General features: G+C 53.8%; 1 protein-coding gene and 1 long non-coding RNA gene across 2 annotated transcripts; both read left to right on the forward strand.

The window, feature by feature from the left end:
- The first annotated feature begins 2994 nt into the window (after nucleotides 1–2994).
- Nucleotides 2995–9381, forward strand: LOC148662561 (uncharacterized). The gene is made up of 3 exons (XR_015936384.1): nucleotides 2995–3131; nucleotides 8261–8305; nucleotides 9337–9381. It is a non-coding gene; the product is annotated as an uncharacterized LOC148662561 (long non-coding RNA).
- Nucleotides 9382–10782: 1401 nt separating this feature from the next.
- LOC148662562 (uncharacterized) lies at nucleotides 10783–18696 on the forward strand (the record flags this gene model as incomplete). Its single annotated transcript, XM_088632854.1, has 9 exons — nucleotides 10783–10834; nucleotides 12079–12123; nucleotides 13128–13229; nucleotides 13467–13529; nucleotides 14327–14389; nucleotides 14761–14823; nucleotides 15984–16046; nucleotides 16752–16814; nucleotides 17925–18696. Coding segments are annotated over 9 exons (519 nt in total), but the record flags the coding sequence as incomplete, so codon positions are not given.
- Between the last annotated feature and the right edge of the window lie 840 nt (nucleotides 18697–19536).

The following is a 19536-nucleotide window of genomic DNA, read 5'->3' on the forward strand; positions in this document are numbered from 1 at the left end:
AGAGAGAGAGGGAGAGAGACAGAGAGAGAGGGGGGAATGAAAAAAATAAAACTCTCTGGTCGGCCGCTAACTCCACCCTCCCTCCCCCTTCCGCTGGAAGCCACGCGATCGCAGATATCGTCCTGCTCGACGCCGACGCCCGTGGAGGGGTCAACCACACGCCCCTGCGCGCAGGCCGTGGGCGGGAGGCAGGGCGATCGAGTCAGATTTGTAATCGGCCTGATCTTCCATCACACTGGGGGGGGAGAGAGGAGAGAGGGCTGTTGTGTGGCGGGGGTGCTTCATTGTAAGAAGGGCAGGAGGCAGGTGGCTCGCGTTTTTGGGTTTCTGCGCCCCGATCCGGTCCGATGGGGACAGAACGACAGAGGGGGAACGGCGAACTGACCGACCGGAAAAACAAACATCTGTGACGGAGCAACCGAGCTGTGGGGAAAAAAAACAGCAGAGCAGAACGATCTTTGTCTGCACATTTCACAAAAAGGGAAACAATCATTTGTGTCTGATGGTCGCCTGATAGCCTGTCAGTGTGGGACCCTCCCCTCAGACTAAAGAGGCTCAGTTCCTCCAGCCTGTCAGTGTGGGACCCTCCCTTCAGACTAAAGAGGCTCAGTTCCTGCAGCCTGTCAGTGAGGGACCCTCCCTTCAGACTAAAGAGGCTCAGTTCCTGCAGCCTGTCAGTGTGGGACCCTCCCTTCAGACTAAAGAGGCTCAGTTCCTCCAGCCTGTCAGTGTGGGACCCTCCCTTCAGACTAAAGAGGCTCAGTCCCTCCAGCCTGTCAGTGTGGGACCCTCCCTTCAGACTAAAGAGGCTCAGTTCCTCCAGCCTGTCAGTGTGGGACCCTCCCTTCAGACTAAAGAGGCTCAGTTCCTGCAGCCTGTCAGTGTGGGACCCTCCCTTCAGACTAAAGAGACTCAGTTCCTGCAGCCTGTCAGTGCGGGACCCTCCCCTCAGACTAAAGAGGCTCAGTTCCTCCAGCCTGTCAGTGTGGGACCCTCCCTTCAGACTAAAGAGGCTCAGTTCCTGCAGCCTGTCAGTGTGGGACCCTCCCCTCAGACTAAAGAGGCTCAGTTCCTCCAGCCTGTCAGTGTGGGACCCTCCCTTCAGACTAAAGAGACTCAGTTCCTGCAGCCTGTCAGTGCGGGACCCTCCCCTCAGACTAAAGAGGCTCAGTTCCTCCAGCCTGTCAGTGTGGGACCCTCCCTTCAGACTAAAGAGGCTCAGTTCCTGCAGCCTGTCAGTGCGGGACCCTCCCTTCAGACTAAAGAGGCTCAGTTCCTCCAGCCTGTCAGTGTGGGACCCTCCCTTCAGACTAAAGAGGCTCAGTTCCTGCAGCCTGTCAGTGAGGGACCCTCCCTTCAGACTAAAGAGGCTCAGTTCCTGCAGCCTGTCAGTGTGGGACCCTCCCTTCAGACTAAAGAGGCTCAGTTCCTCCAGCCTGTCAGTGTGGGACCCTCCCTTCAGACTAAAGAGGCTCAGTCCCTCCAGCCTGTCAGTGTGGGACCCTCCCTTCAGACTAAAGAGGCTCAGTTCCTCCAGCCTGTCAGTGTGGGACCCTCCCTTCAGACTAAAGAGGCTCAGTTCCTGCAGCCTGTCAGTGTGGGACCCTCCCTTCAGACTAAAGAGGCTCAGTTCCTCCAGCCTGTCGGTGTGGGACCCTCCCTTCAGACTAAAGAGACCCAGTTCCTCCAGCCTGTCAGTGTGGGACCCTCCCTTCAGACTAAAGAGACTCAATTCCTCCAGCCTGTCAGTGTGGGACCCTCCCTTCAGACTAAAGAGGCTCAGTTCCTCCAGCCTGTCGGTGTGGGACCCTCCCTTCAGACTAAAGAGACTCAGTTCCTTCAGCCTGTCGGTGTGGGACACTCTCTTCAGACTAAAGAGACTCAATTCCTCCAGCCTGTCAGTGTGGGACCCTCCCTTCAGACTAAAGAGACTCAGTTCCTCCAGCCTGTCGGTGTGGGACCCTCCCTTCAGACTAAAGAGACTCAGTTCCTCCAGCCTGTCGGTGTGGGACCCTCCCCTCAGACTAAAGAGACTCAATTCCTCCAGCCTGTCAGTGTGGGACCCTCCCTTCAGACTAAAGAGGCTCAGTTCCTCCAGCCTGTCAGTGTGGGACCCTCCCTTCAGACTAAAGAGACTCAGTTCCTCCAGCCTGTCGGTGTGGAACCCTCCCTTCAGACTAAAGAGGCTCAGTCCCTCCAGCCTGTCAGTGTGGGGCCCTCCCCTCAGACTAAAGAGGCTCAGTTCCTGCAGCCTGTCAGTGTGGGACCCTCCCCTCAGACTAAAGAGGCTCAGTTCCTCCAGCCTGTCAGTGAGGGACCCTCCCCTCAGACTAAAGAGGCTCAGTTCCTCCAGCCTGTCAGTGTGGGACCCTCCCTTCAGACTAAAGAGGCTCAGTTCCTCCAGCCTGTCAGTGTGGGACACTCCCTTCAGACTAAAGAGACCCAGTTCCTGTAGCCTGTCAGTGACGCTCCCTTCAGACTAAAGAGACGCAGTTCCTTCAGCCTGTCAGTGACGCTCTCTTCAGACTAAAGAGACCCAGTTTCTTCAGCCTGTCAGTTTGGTACACTCCCTTCAGACTAAAGAGACTCAGTTCCTCCAGCCTGTCAGCGTGGTACACTCCCTTCAGACTAAAGAGACCCAGTTCCTCCAGCCTGTCAGCTGTCTTAAACCCTGGTACGTCTCTAGTTGCTCTTCCCTGGCCTGATCCCAGAGCAGCGATAAACATCGCTTTGTTTGAATACGTCTAAATAAGTACTGAACGGTACCGAAATAAGTGCGCTCTGCCCAACTGGACTTGACCTGGGGTTATCCACGGGTCATTTCCTGGTCCAAGCAGGCTCCTGGAAAGTGTAAATTCAGAGCCGCGCAGCGTCTCCGAAACCTGATTTTCAGTTGTTTTTTTTTTTCAACTTTTCTTACCAGGGAGGATACGCGAGTTTCTGAAACTGCTCGCAGGAAACCGAGCGACATCTCACCTCCCCCTCCCGCCCCTCCAAACAGCGCCTGTGTGAGCGTGACACAGCCGGCCCCTGCAGAGACGCCATGGCACTCCGGGCCTGCCTCCCCGTCTCCCTGCTCCTGCCGCTGCTGTTCCTCCTGAGCCGCGTGGAGGGGAACACCGGATCCTCAAGTGAGTGAGCTCCGTCTTCCCATCCTCTTTCCATCGAGGCGCGGGGGCGAGGAGATTCACGCTATCTGAGGCCCAGAGCCTTCTGCACACAGAAGATATGTGATATAAGGATTACTGTAGGGTCAATGTACATACACACAGATCTCCGCACACACACGATATGTACATACACACAGATCTCTGCACACACACGATATGTACATACACACAGATCTCTGCACACACACGATATGTACATACAGACAGATCTCTGCACACACACGATATGTACATACACACAGATCTCTGCACACACACGATATGTACATACACACAGATCTCGGGACACACACGATATGTACATACACACAGATCTCTGCACACACACGATATGTACATACACACAGATCTCTGCACACACACGATATGTACATACAGACAGATCTCTGCACACACACGATATGTACATACACACAGATCTCTGCACACACACGATATGTACATACACACAGATCTCTGCACACACACGATATGTACATACACACAGATCTCTGCACACATGCGATATGTACATATACATAGATCTCTGCACACATGCGATATGTACATACACACAGATCTCTGCACACATGCGATATGTACATATACATAGATCTCTGCACACATGCGATATGTACATATACATAGATCTCTGCACACATGCGATATGTACATATACATAGATCTCTGCACACATACGATATGTACATAGATCTCTGCACACATGCGATATGTACATATACATAGATCTCTGCACACATGCGATATGTACATATACATATATCTCTGCACACATGTGATATGTACATATACACAGATCTCTGCACACATACGATATGTACATAGATCTCTGCACACATACTATATGTACATATACATAGATCTCTGCACACATACGATATGTACATACACACAGATCTCTGCACACATGCGATATGTACATATACATAGATCTCTGCACACATACGATATGTACATATACATAGATCTCTGCACACATGCGATATGTATACGCACATTTGCATAGATCTCTGCACACATGCGATATGTATAGGCACATTTGCATAGATCTCTGCACAGCGAGATCTCTGTTTGATACATACTAGACCTTTCAGATGGCTCCTTCAGCTGGTTGCTTCTTCCTGCTGTTCTCTATATGACTCTCTATGCGCTTCTATATGACTTTACTGCTCTCTTCAACACCAGTGCATTTCATTTCACCTCCCTGTCCCAGTCCTGTCTCTTTCCACCGTGTGTACGTACAGTAGACACACAGATACAGGGGACAGGAACCAGATCATTCACTGTAGGAGCTGCCCCAGGGAGAGGATATCTACATATCGCACGTGTGGCATATCTAAACACGTTCTGTAATTCCAGCTTCAAAGCTTCAAATATCCGGTCCTCAGAAACTGAGAAGGATTATGAGGAGCAGAAGCGTTTGTGCAATCGGGAGAAAAGCATCGAAGGCGTCAACGCCAGTGGAGAAATGGAGCTTTTCTTCAGGTCAATATGGCGCAGTGAGAGCAATCGCTCTGGTGGTGCAGATGCAACCCGCTATCTTGGTTGGAATCAGCAGTGTTAGCTCAAGGGCGCACCTTTTTCAAGCTAGACTCGAAAGAACCACAAACAGTTATCCCCCCACCCACACACACACACACACACACACACACACACAACACCCTTTTCACCGATCAATTCCGGCTGCAAACACGTAATTTGTATTTTATTCGTCCGGGTGGGGGGATCTGCGTCAGCAGGCGCAGGCTGCAGAGGAACGGGGAAGAGGTTTCTTCCCTGCCGAAAAGAGCAGAAAGAAAACACGCCGTTTCGCCCGCGGAGCCTTCTTCGGGTGTGAGAAAGACAGGGCAGTCGGTATTTAACGCCCTCTGGTAAAGACAATGCCTACGGAGAATATAAGGCTCTCCGGTTACAGAGCGGGGCACCACTGCCCTTTGTGTAAAGAAGTGTCAGCTGGCCCATCTGGCCAAGGCCAACTGGGCTGAGAGAAGCCAGGGTATCGGCTTCAACCACAGGGCTGGGCAGCTTGTTCCCCACCCCCGCCCCCCTCTGTGTACAGAAGAGCCTCCTGTCCTGACTGGAGGAGCTCACCCAGCTGTGTCTGGAGAGGAGCCGGGGTATCGGCTTCAACCACAGGGCTGGGCAGCTTGTTCCCCACCCCCTCCCCCCTCTGTGTACAGAAGAGCCTCCTGTCCTGACTGGAGGAGCTCACCCAGCTGTGTCTGGAGAGGAGCCGGGGTATCGGCTTCAACCACAGGGCTGGGCAGCTTGTTCCCCACCCCCACCACCCTCTGTGTACAGAAGAGCCTCCTGTCCTGACTGGAGGAGCTCACCCAGCTGTGTCTGGAGAGAAGCCGGGGTATCGGCTTCAACCACACGGACTGGGCGGCTTGTTCCCCACCCCCACCCCTCTCTGTGTACAGTAGAGCCCCCTGTCCTGACTGGAGGAGCTCACCCAGCTGTGTCTGGAGAGAAGCCGGGGTATCGGCTTCAACCACAGGGGCTGGGCAGCTTGTTCCCCACCTCCTACAGGACCCACACAGACCGCAGGGTGAGAGCGCCCCCTGCTGGCCCCACTCACCCCTCTCCCAGCAGCAGCCCTAGTGCAACAGTAGAAGTACATACTGCCTGCTTCAACACTAAATGAGGGACCCCAAGAATATTCTTAACAGTCTATCACGTCCCAAGGCTTTACACAATACAATATACGGCACGGAACTGGTCTGGAACTGGTCTGGGTGGGTTTTCTCTTTGCGAGTTTGTGTGAAAAAAGCCTCCTTTTGTAGCAGTGAGTCGAGCCGGTGGGCTTCATGGGCTCTGGCTCCCAGGTGCACACGTCATAAAGGTCACGCCTGGGTCACACCGCCCCCCCCGGATCGTGTACGCTTTGTCGGACACAACGCCGGCAACCGCCAGGAAGATGCCCCCCCCCCCCCCCCAACCCACCTCTTTCGTCGTGTTTCTGTTTTTCCCCCGCGCGTGGCGATCGCGTCTCTATCTCTCTCTGCCTCTCGCGGCCCCGGGAGGAAACCGCCAAAACGGCTTCTTTGAAAAAGAAAAAGCCGCAGGGACCCGGGACAGGAAGCCGCTGTGCTGGGCCTGCCCCTCGGCTGCCCCTTGCAGTCAGAACCGCTCGCTGAGCACCCTGGTCACAGAGCCGCCGCCCCGGGCTGTGGGTGCGGGGAGGGGGGTGTGGATGTATACATCCCCCTAAGCGGTAGAAAACAATATGTACCGCACACATATACAGGCACGTTCACAGGAGAATTGAGCGTTCTCGTATTAAAGGCAATGAAGGCTTAGCGAAGCACACTGTGTTCTAGTCTCAAACAATGTAAGATGAGGCCGGGATGAAAAAGAGATCGGGGCTCTCCTGGATCAGAGTCACAGACCCCCGGACTGACTGGACCGGGGACACAGACCCCCGGACTGACTGGACCGGGGACACAGACCCCCGGACTGACTGGACCGGGGACACAGACCCCTGGACTGACTGGACCAGGGACACAGACCCCCTGGACTGACTGGACCAGGGACACAGACCCCCTGGACTGACTGGACCAGGGACACAGACCCCCGGACTGACTGGACCAGAGGTCACAGACCCCCTGGACTGACTGGACCAGAGGTCACAGACCCCCTGGACTGACTGGACCAGAGGTCACAGACCCCCTGGACTGACTGGACCAGGGACAAAGACCCCTGGACTGACTGGACCAGGGACAAAGACCCCTGGACTGACTGGACCAGGGACACAGACCCCCTGGACTGACTGGACCAGAGGTCACAGACCTCCTGGACTGACTGGACCAGAGTCACAGACCCCCTGGACTGACTGGACCAGAGGTCACAGACCCCCCTGGACTGACTGGACCAGAGGTCACAGACCTCCTGGACTGACTGGACCAGAGTCACAGACCCCCTGGACTGACTGGACCAGAGGTCACAGACCCCCCTGGACTGACTGGACCAGAGGTCACAGACCCCCTGGACTGACTGGACCAGAGGTCACAGACCTCCTGGACTGACTGGACCAGAGTCACAGACCCCCTGGACTGACTGGACCAGAGGTCACAGACCCCCTGGACTGACTGGACCAGAGGTCACAGACCCCCTGGACTGACTGGACCAGGGACACAGAGCCCCTGGACTGACTGGACCAGAGGTCACAGACCCCCCTGGACTGACTGGACCAGAGGTCACAGACCCCCTGGACTGACTGGACCAGAGGTCACAGACCCCCTGGACTGACGGGACCAGGGACACAGACCCCTGGACTGACTGGACCAGAGGTCACAGACCCCTGGACTGACTGGACCGGGGACACAGACCCCCTGGACTGACTGGACCGGGGACACAGACCCCCTGGACTGACTGGACCGGGGACACAGACCCCCTGGACTGACTGGACCGGGGACACAGACCCCCGGACTGACTGGACCGGGGACACAGACCCCCGGACTGACTGGACCAGAGGTCGCAGACCTCCTGGACTGACTGGACCAGAGGTCACAGACCCCCGGACTGACTGGACCAGAGGTCACAGACCCCCTGGACTGACTGGACCAGAGGTCACAGACCCCCTGGACTGACTGGACCAGGGGACACAGACCCCCTGGACTGACTGGACCAGAGACACAGACCCCTGGACTGACTGGACCAGAGACACAGACCCCCTGGACTGACTGGACCAGGGACACAGACCCCTGGACTGACTGGACCAGGGACACAGACCCCTGGACTGACCGGACCGGGGACACAGACCCCCGGACTGACCGGACCGGGGACACAGACCCCCGGACTGACCGGACCGGGGACACAGACCCCTGGACTGACTGGACCAGGAACTGCCTGGGATAAATCAGTGAATCGATCTGTCAGATCAGCCAACCCTCTGACAACCCAGCAAGCAATTAGATCAGTCAAAAATCGAGTTAGTTGATGAACAACTTAGTTGAGTTAGTCGATGATCAATTAATCAGTCTGGGCTGTCAAATGATTTTTTAAAAGCTCTCCCTGCAACACCAAAGTCAGCTCTCCCCCTGGTGTCTGGAGCTGGTGCTGAACTAACGTCTTTCATTCATTCCCAGACTCAACAACATCCAGCACCACCACTCCTGCTACCACAAGTCACAGTGAGTATGGCTGGAATACCACTTCAAGGGTGTGCACTGGGAACACTGGGTATCCTCTGAACACTGGGCGTGCACTGGGAACACTGGGTATCCTCTGAACACTGGGCGTGCACTGGGAACACTGGGTATCCTCTGAACACTGGGCGTGCACTGAGAACACTGGGTATCCTCTGAACACTGGGCGTGCACTGGGAACACTGGGTATCCTCTGAACACTGGGCGTGCACTGGGAACACTGGGTATCCTCTGAACACTGGGCGTGCACTGAGAACACTGGGTATCCTCTGAACACTGGGCGTGCACTGGGAACACTGGGTATCCTCTGAACACTGGGCGTGCACTGGGAACACTGGGTATCCTCTGAACACTGGGCGTGCACTGGGAACACTGGGTATCCTCTGAACACTGGACTGGACCAGGGACACAGACCCCTGGACTGACCGGACCAGGGACACAGACCCCCGGACTGACTGGACCAGGGACACAGACCCCCTGGACTGACTGGACCGGGGACACAGACCCCCTGGACTGACTGGACCGGGGACACAGACCCCCTGGACTGACTGGACCGGGGACACAGACCCCCTGGACTGACTGGACCGGAGTCACAGACCCCTGGACTGACTGGACCGGAGTCACAGACCCCTGGACTGACTGGACCAGAGGTCACAGACCCCCGGACTGACTGGGCCAGGGACACAGACCCCTGGACTGACTGGACCGGAGTCACAGACCCCCTGGACTGACTGGACCGGGGACACAGACCCCTGGACTGACTGGACCAGGAACTGCCTGGGATAAATCAGTGAATCGATCTGTCAGATCAGCCAACCCTCTGACAACCCAGCAAGCAATTAGATCAGTCAAAAATCGAGTTAGTTGATGAACAAGTTAGTTGAGTTAGTCGATGATCAATTAATCAGTCTGGGCTGTCAAATGATTTTTTAAAAGCTCTCCCTGCAACACCAAAGTCAGCTCTCCCCCTGGTGTCTGGAGCTGGTGCTGAACTAACGTCTTTCATTCATTCCCAGACTCAACAACATCCAGCACCACCACTCCTGCTACCACAAGTCACAGTGAGTATGGCTGGAATACCACTTCAAGGGTGTGCACTGGGAACACTGGGTATCCTCTGAACACTGGGCGTGCACTGGGAACACTGGGTATCCTCTGAACACTGGGCGTGCACTGGGAACACTGGGTATCCTCTGAACACTGGGCGTGCACTGAGAACACTGGGTATCCTCTGAACACTGGGCGTGCACTGGGAACACTGGGTATCCTCTGAACACTGGGCGTGCACTGGGAACACTGGGTATCCTCTGAACACTGGGCGTGCACTGGGAACACTGGGTATCCTCTGAACACTGGACTGGACCAGGGACACAGACCCCCGGACTGACTGGACCGGAGTCACAGACCCCTGGACTGACTGGACCGGAGTCACAGACCCCTGGACTGACTGGACCGGGGACACAGACCCCCGGACTGACTGGACCGGGGACACAGACCCCCCGGACTGACTGGACCAGAGTCACAGACCCCTGGACTGACTGGACCAGAGGTCACAGACCTCCTGGACTGACTGGACCAGAGTCACAGACCCCTGGACTGACTGGACCAGAGGTCACAGACCCCCTGGACTGACTGGACCGGGGACACAGACCCCTGGACTGACTGGACCGGGGACACAGACCCCCTGGACTGACTGGACCGGGGACACAGACCCCCTGGACTGACTGGACCGGGGACACAGACCCCCGGACTGACTGGACCGGGGACACAGACCCCCTGGACTGACTGGACCGGGGACACAGACCCCCTGGACTGACTGGACCGGAGTCACAGACCCCTGGACTGACTGGACCGGAGTCACAGACCCCCTGGACTGACTGGACCGGAGTCACAGACCCCCGGACTGACTGGACCAGAGGTCACAGACCCCTGGACTGACTGGACCAGAGGTCACAGACCCCCTGGACTGACTGGACCGGGGACACAGACCCCCGGACTGACTGGACCGGGGACACAGACCCCCTGGACTGACTGGACCAGGGACACAGACCCCTGGACTGACTGGACCAGAGGTCACAGACCCCCTGGACTGACTGGACCGGGGACACAGACCCCCTGGACTGACTGGACCGGGGACACAGACCCCCGGACTGACCGGACCGGGGACACAGACCCCCGGACTGACCGGACCGGGGACACAGACCCCCGGACTGACCGGACCAGGAATTGCCTGGGATAAATCAGTGAATCGATCTGTCAGATCAGCCAACCCTCTGACAACCCAGCAAGCAATTAGATCAGTCAAAAATCGAGTTAGTTGATGAACGAGTTAGTTGAGTTAGTCGATGATCAATTAATCAGTCTGGGCTGTCAAATGATTTTTTAAAAGCTCTCCCTGCAACACCAAAGTCAGCTCTCCCCCTGGTGTCTGGAGCTGGTGCTGAACTAACGTCTTTCATTCATTCCCAGACTCAACAACATCCAGCACCACCACTCCTGCTACCACAAGTCACAGTGAGTATGGCTGGAATACCACTTCAAGGGTGTGCACTGGGAACACTGGGTATCCTCTGAACACTGGGCGTGCACTGGGAACACTGGGTATCCTCTGAACACTGGGCGTGCACTGGGAACACTGGGTATCCTCTGAACACTGGGAACACTGGGTATCCTCTGAACACTGGGCGTGCACTGGGAACACTGGGTATCCTCTGAACACTGGGCGTGCACTGGGAACACTGGGTATCCTCTGAACACTGGGAACACTGGGTATCCTCTGAACACTGGGCGTGCACTGGGAACACTGGGTATCCTCTGAACGCTGGGAACACTGGGTATCCTCTGAACACTGGGCGTGCACTGGGAACACTGGGTATCCTCTGAACACTGGGCGTGCACTGAGAACACTGGGTATCCTCTGAACACTGGGCGTGCACTGGGAACACTGGGTATCCTCTGAACACTGGGCGTGCACTGGGAACACTGGGTATCCTCTGAACACTGGGCGTGCACTGGGAACACTGGGTATCCTCTGAACACTGGACTGGACCAGGGACACAGACCCCCGGACTGACTGGACCGGAGTCACAGACCCCTGGACTGACTGGACCGGAGTCACAGACCCCTGGACTGACTGGACCGGAGTCATAGACCCCTGGACTGACTGGACCGGGGACACAGACCCCCTGGACTGACTGGACCAGAGGTCACAGACCCCTGGACTGACTGGACCAGAGTCACAGACCCCCTGGACTGACTGGACCAGAGGTCACAGACCCCTGGACTGACTGGACCAGAGTCACAGACCACCTGGACTGACTGGACCGGGGACACAGACCCCCTGGACTGACTGGACCGGGGACACAGACCCCCTGGACTGACTGGACCGGAGTCACAGACCCCCTGGACTGACTGGACCGGAGTCACAGACCCCCTGGACTGACTGGACCGGAGTCACAGACCCCCTGGACTGACTGGACCGGGGACACAGACCCCTGGACTGACTGGACCAGGAACTGCCTGGGATAAATCAGTGAATCGATCTGTCAGATCAGCCAACCCTCTGACAACCCAGCAAGCAATTAGATCAGTCAAAAATCGAGTTAGTTGATGAACAAGTTAGTTGAGTTAGTCGATGATCAATTAATCAGTCTGGGCTGTCAAATGATTTTTTAAAAGCTCTCCCTGCAACACCAAAGTCAGCTCTCCCCCTGGTGTCTGGAGCTGGTGCTGAACTAACGTCTTTCATTCATTCCCAGACTCAACAACATCCAGCACCACCACTCCTGCTACCACAAGTCACAGTGAGTATGGCTGGAATACCACTTCAAGGGTGTGCACTGGGAACACTGGGTATCCTCTGAACACTGGGCATGCACTGGGAACACTGAGTATCCTCTGAACACTGGGCATGCACCGTGAACACTAGGAGTGCTCTGGGCACCCTGAGAACACTGGGTATCCTCTGAACACTGGGCGTGCACTGGGAACACTGGGTATCCTCTGAACACTGGGCGTGCACTGGGAACACTGGGTATCCTCTGAACACTGGGAACACTGGGTATCCTCTGAACACTGGGTGTGCACTGGGAACACTGGGTATCCTCTGAACACTGGGCGTGCACTGGGAACACTGGGTATCCTCTGAACACTGGGAACACTGGGTATCCTCTGAACACTGGGCGTGCACTGGGAACACTGGGTATCCTCTGAACGCTGGGTGTGCACTGGGAACACTGGGTATCCTCTGAACACTGGGTGTGCACTGGGAACACTGGGTATCCTCTGAACACTGGGAGTGCACTGAGAACACTGGGTATCCTCTGAACACTGGGTGTGCACTGGGAACACTGGGCACCCTGTGAACACTAGGAGTGCACTGGGCACCCTGAGAACACTGGGTATCCTCTGAACACTGGGTGTGCACTGGGAACACTGGGTATCCTCTGAACACTGGGCATGCACCGTGAACACTAGGAGTGCTCTGGGCACCCTGAGAACACTGGGTATCCTCTGAACACTGGGTGTGCACTGGGAACACTGGGTATCCTCTGAACACTGGGCGTGCACTGGGAACACTGAGTATCCTCTGAACACTGGGCGTGCACTGGGAACACTGAGTATCCTCTGAACACTGGGCGTGCACTGTGCACCCTGTGAACACTGGGAGTGCTCTGGACAGCCTGCGAACACCAGGAGGGCTCTGGGCACCCTCTGAGCACTGGCCGTGCATCATGAAACAGCCCCCAGTGTACACTCCTCTGCACGTGTCTGAATGACCTCACCACGCTCTCTGGTGTGTCTACAGACGTGACCCAGGCTGCGATCTGGTCTTCACTAGGAGTCCTGCTTCTGTGCTGTGCGCTCGTGCTGGGGATCCTGTGCCACAGAAAGAGATTGAGACCCAGAGGTAGGACCCACTCATCTCTCCACTCCCCTGCCCATGCTCTGGAGATCAATCATCTATCACAGGGGTCCAGGGGTCCCCCCCGCCAACACACCCACATCTCTAAGCCTTCATTCCAGCTGAGCTCTGCATCTCCAGTGCTGACTGATGACTTCACTCAGGGGTCCCCAATCCTGGCCCTGGGGACCCCCAGCCACAGCTTCACAGACACCCACACTGTCCGTTCTCCTCTCTCTGCAGACGGTCAGACAAAGCCAGAGACTTTCTATGAAGTCATCAAGGACACAGGAGCTGGAGCACGCCGTGAGTACGGGGATCTCCTTCAGTGTCCTGACTCTCCCCTGTGTCTCTGATCCTGTCTCTGTCTGTGGCTCTTCTCTCAGTGTATCTGATCTCCTCCATGAGGACTCCTCCACTGTCCTGACTCTCCGCTGTGTCTCTGATCCTGTCTCTGTCTGTGGCTCTTCTCTCTGTGTATCTGATCTCCTCCATCAGGACTCCTTCACTGTCCTGACTCTCCGCTGTGTCTCTGATCCTGTCTCTGTCTGTCTGTGGCTCTTCTCTCAGTGTATCTGATCTCCTCCATGAGGACTCCTTCACTGTCCTGACTCTCCCCTGTGTCTCTGATCCTGTCTCTGTCTGTGGCTCTTCTCTCAGTGTATCTGATCTCCTCCATGAGGACTCCTTCACTGTCCTGACTCTCCCCTGTGTCTCTGATCCTGTCTCTGTCTGTGGCTCTTCTCTCAGTGTATCTGATCTCCTCCTTGAGGACGCCTTCACTGTCCTGACTCTCCCCTGTGTCTCTGATCCTGTCTCTGTCTGTCTGTGGCTCTTCTGTGAGTTTGACCTTGAGAGATCTGTAATGCGGAGTTCTCACTGGAGCAGTCCGATATGATGGTCAATAAAAGGTCCAGCAACGTCAAAGCTGGTCGCTCCCAGAACAGGACAACGCAAGCTCAAGTATCAATTCATGAAGTTTGTGGGTTTTAATGGATCCGGCCTGAGCGAGCCTGGTTCGGTTAGCAAACGGGCGGCCCACGATCGGCTTTCAACTCATTTCACAACTGCGGCCTCTCACCCTGTGTTTTGGGTTGTTTCAGAACGCCTGGAGAAAACGGACTCCGACTACTGCCTGGTGCAAACCCCACTCCCAGCCGGTCATGGTGAGATCCGAAGACCTTTTAGAACAGGACTCGTAAATATTCCCCTTCCATCGTCGTCAGAAGTATGAAGTGGCTCTGCGGGTTTTTTAAAAAAAAAACCCAGCGACGCCGACTTTGTCTTCACCCGCGGCGGAGCAGGTCAAGGTTTATCCCTGCGCTGAAAGGACAGGAAAAGAGACGCGGCCGAAGCCGGAAAAGACCACAGTCGAAACGTCGCGTCTCTTTCCCCTCTCTCTCGGCCGCGTGGAACGATCCCGAACCTGCTGCCTCTGCGGCCTGCGGGTGGCCGACCCGGCCCCCTCCCTGACCGTTATCCCTACCTGCCGCGCGTCTTCAGCGACGCTTCCCTGACCGTTATCTCTCCCTTTCAGGAACCGCGGCACCGCAGGAATGCCATTACTCCGTGATCCAGGATCCCGGGCCCGCGGGCGGAAGTAGGTTTTGCCTTCTCGCGTGTAAGGGCTCGCAGGGCTCAAACGGCGGCGGCGGGGGGGGGGGGCGGCGAGACGCCTGTGGTGCGCGGGCTTGCTAGGTCAGTGCGAGGTGAAGTCGGGGCAGAGCCCCTGGACCACAGCCCCACCACCGGGAGCTCTGCTAAGTGGTGGGTTGGGCAATCAGTACTGGGTACGAGTGTCAAGTGTCGACACGAGTGTGAGCAGCGTCGATTCGAGTGTGAACGGTGTCGACACGAGTCCTGTTGGTCAGTACAGTGTCAATACGAGTGTGAACAGTGTCGACACGAGTGTGAACAGTGAGTCCCGTTGATAAAAAAAAGTATCAATATAAGTGTGAACGGTGAGTCCTGTTGTTCAGTATAGTGTCAATACGAGTGTGAACAGCGAGTCCTGTTGTTCAGTACAGTGTCAATACGAGTGTGAACAGTGAGTCCTGTTGTTCAGTACAGTGTCAATACGAGTGTGAACAGTGTCGACACGAGTGTGAACAGTGTCGACACGAGTGTGAACAGTGAGTCCTGTTGATCAAAAAAGTATCAATATAAGTGTGAACGGTGAGTCCTGTTGTTCAGTACAGTGTCAATACGAGTGTGAACAGCGAGTCCTGTTGTTCAGTACAGTGTCAATACGAGTGTGAACAGTGTCGACACGAGTGTGAACAGTGTCGACACGAGTGTGAACAGTGAGTCCTGTTGATCAAAAAAGTATCAATATAAGTGTGAACGGTGAGTCCTGTTGTTCAGTACAGTGTCAATACGAGTGTGAACAGTGTCGACACGAGTGTGAACAGTGAGTCCTGTTGATCAAAAAAGTATCAATATAAGTGTGAACGGTGAGTCCTGTTGTTCAGTACAGTGTCAATACGAGTGTGAACAGTAAGTCCTGTTGTTCAGTACAGTGTCAATACGAGTGTGAACAGTGAGTCCTGTTGTTCGGTACAGTGTCAATACGAGTGTGAACAGCGAGTCCTGTTGTTCAGTACAGTGTCAATATGAGTGTGAACAGTGAGTCCTGTTGTTCAGTACAGTGTCAATACGAGTGTGAACAGTGAGTCCGGTTCTGTACAGTGTTAACTCATTGAATTCCCTCTTGCTCTGCACAGTGTTAACGGGTGAGAACACGTGTTTTATTCTTTGCAGAATTAACACAGACAGATACTGATGTTGAATACTCCACAGTCAACAAACCCCGAGCCGCACAAAGTGAGGATCTTTTACTTCTATCTATTAAACTAGCAGAAATGAAACGTCATGATAACTTCTTGCTGCTCTGTCCAGTTTTAACACAAGTGTGAACATTTGTAATAATAGTGAGTCCTGCTGTTGTGTACAGCGTGAATACAAGCGTGAACAGTGAATCCTGTTGTCTGTACAGTGTCAATACGCGTGTGAACAGTGAGTCCTGTCGTCTGTACAGTGTCAATACGCGTGTGAACAGTGAGTCCTGTCATCTGTACAGTGTCAATACGAGCGTGGACAGTGAGTCCTGTCGTCTGTACAGTGTCAATACGCGTGTGAACAGTGAGTCCTGTCTTCTGTACAGTGTCAATACGAGCGTGGACAGTGAGTCCTGTCGTCTGTACAGTGTCAATACGCGTGTGAACAGTGAGTCCTGTCGTCTGTACAGTGTCAATACGCGTGTGAACAGTGAGTCCTGTCGTCTGTACAGTGTCAATACGCGTGTGAACAGTGAGTCCTGTCGTCTGTACAGTGTCAATACGCGTGTGAACAGTGAGTCCTGTTGTCTGTACAGTGTCAATACGCGTGTGAACAGTGAGTCCTGTTGTCTGTACAGTGTCAATACGCGTGTGAACAGTGAGTCCTGTTGTTCAGTATGGTGTTAATGTAAGTCTTATCCTGTATAGTATAAGTTAACATAAGTATTGACCCGTATCCTGTTCTCTACAGACATCACACTACCCAACAGTGATGTGGAGTACGCCACCGTCAACAAACCGAGAGCAGCACAGAGTGAGGACTTTTTTAACTCTTTACCACAGTATAAAAGAGTTATACTCTTTTATAGCCATATCACCCTGCAACTCACAACTGGCAACCCACTGAAGCTAAGCAGGTGTGAGCCTGGTCAGTACCTGGATGGGAGACCTCCTGGGAAAAACTAAGGTTGCTGCTGGAAGAGGTGTTAGTGGGGCCAGTGGGGGGGCGCTCACCCTGCGGTCCATGTGGGTCCTAATGCCCCAGTATAGTGACGGGGACACTATACTGTAAACAGGCGCCGTCCTTCGGATGAGACGTAAAACCGAGGTCCTGACTCTCTGTGGTCATTAAAAATCCCAGGGCGCTTCTCGAAAAGAGTAGGGGTGTAACCCCGGTGTCCTGGCCAAATTTCCAATTGGCCCTTACTAATCATGGCCTCCTAATAATCCCCCTCTATGAATTGGCTACATTACTCTGCTCTCCTCCCCACTGATAGCTGATGTGTGGTGAGCGTTCTGGCGCACTATGGCTGCCGTCGCATCATCCAGGTGGATGCTGCACATTGGTGGTGGTGGAGGGGAGTCCCCATTACCTGTAAAGCGCTTTGAGTGGAATGTCCAGAAAAGCGCTATATAAGTGTAAGCAATTATTATTATTATTATTATTATTATTATTAATAAAACCCACAGGAGTAATGAGAATGACACTAAAAACAACAACACTGATAGTGAACGAGAGATTTTGAGCAATACACATTTGTTGGAAGTGGTAATAAAAAATGCAAATGATATTTCTTCTGCGTGCAGGTTTTCCAAGAACTAGATAAAGGTTAAAAACGAAAGAACGCCATTCGGTTTTTCAAGCCTGTCTGGTAGTTAGTGATTAATTGGACCCATGATTTAATCCACCTGTGTCTGGAGAGAAGCCAGGGTATCGGCATCAACAACAAGGCTGGGCAGCTTGTTCCCCACCCGCCTCTGTGTAAAGACGCGTCACCCATTCTTGGTTTCATTTTCACCTTTCACTATACGTGAAGAATTCCAAAAGGTGCACAAATGCTCTGGGGCTATTCTGTGGTTCGGCGATGTCTCTGGAGCCTTTTGTCACAGTGTGCGACTTCCCTGTGTGTCTCCCCGAATACAGACTGAAGGGGCACTGACCTGCAGGAATGGGAGGGGACCGAGCTGGGACGGTTCTGCCACGTCAGCGAAACTCTGGACCCCGACTTCATCTGCCAAAGAAACAGCAGCGTCAATTAACTCAGCCAGCGAGTTCAACTGTCGCCTCCCTTCTCTCCATCTCTGTGTGTCCCATCTCTTCATAACCCGTCTCCTATCAATCCTACTGTGTTTCATTTACTCTTCCTCACTCTGTCTCCTGTCCGGTTGTCTGCACTTAAAACTGGGGTATTTCCTGTGATCTCCTCTCTCTCGCTGTGTCTCCTGTCCTGTGGGTTTGTTACTGAGGGATTCTCTGTGATCTCCTCTCTCTCGCTGTGTCTCCTGTCCTGTGTGTTTGTTACTGAGGGATTCTCTGTGATCTCCTCTCTCTCGCTGTGTCTCCTGTCCTGTGTGTTTGTTACTGAGGGATTCTCTGTGATCTCCTCTCTCTCTCACTGTGTCTCCAGTCCTGTGTGTTAGTACATTTGTTACTGAGGTATTTCCTGTGATCTCCTCTCTCTCACTGTGTCTCCTGTTCTTCAGTGTTTTAATCCTCTTATATAATTTAGCTCATTCCTCTCTCACTCACTGCGACTCCTATCCATTCTGTGCTCGGTTCCTCTGACTTGCCTCTTGCATCAGCGCTAGCAATATCATGCATCTATTTAATTTAAAATGATTGATCTGTCACCTTGATAGTTCGATCTCTGCTACAGTTAGCATAGATGGCACAATTAAAAGGACGATGAGCTCAACATCTGTGCGCGTCTAATTAACTGAACCGTACAGAACATCCTGCCTCAGCGAGTCTCTTGCTGGCGGGGTCGCCCATCGGCGAGACCACGTCTCCAGGAAATTCTGCGGACTGGACACTGCGGGAGGGTGGGGCTGTGTTTCCGCCCGAACGCCGGAAATCACTCAGGATCTCCAGAGAGACTCCCGTAGCCTCACAGCATCACAGTCACAGGCCTCAGCATTGCAACTGTATAATATCAAACGCCCAGAAACCCTGAGGTGAGGCCGACCAGTCTGAAGTATTACCTGTAAACACCAGGCACACTGGAACCTGACTTCATCGTCCACTTAGGGCAGAGGTGGGGCGGACGGTCAGTTTTCTGGGGAGAAAAAAAAACACCACCAGGAATTTAGCATACTGACGCATCGCATCTATTACACATGTATAACTAAATATAAAGATAAAACTTAATATAAGAAGTCATGACATATCACACATGACGGAGTCTGGTCCAGAATAAACAGTTTACACTGACCCACCTTTATTTACCCTGGTCACTCACTTCTATTAACTGTTTTAATAAGGGTAACAAATGAATATTTGTTTCAATTTGGGGATCTACATCTGGGAGCCCTGAAATGTTGGCCAGAGGGGAGAAGCTGATATTCAGACGTGAGAATATATATATAAAAAAAGGATCTGATGTTGTTTTTCAAGGCTTGTTCAAAAATTATCTGATTATAGGACACACGAGTTTCTAATCATACTCATTCCACTTTTTAACCCCGTATATATGCACAATATGAAACGTATATACACTAAATCTCACGTTTGACTCCCATAATATACATTTCTTTAC

Source organism: Lepisosteus platostomus, chromosome 5 (assembly GCF_059453375.1).
Source record: "Lepisosteus platostomus isolate fLepPlt1 chromosome 5, fLepPlt1.hap1, whole genome shotgun sequence".
Lineage (NCBI taxonomy): Eukaryota > Metazoa > Chordata > Actinopteri > Semionotiformes > Lepisosteidae > Lepisosteus > Lepisosteus platostomus.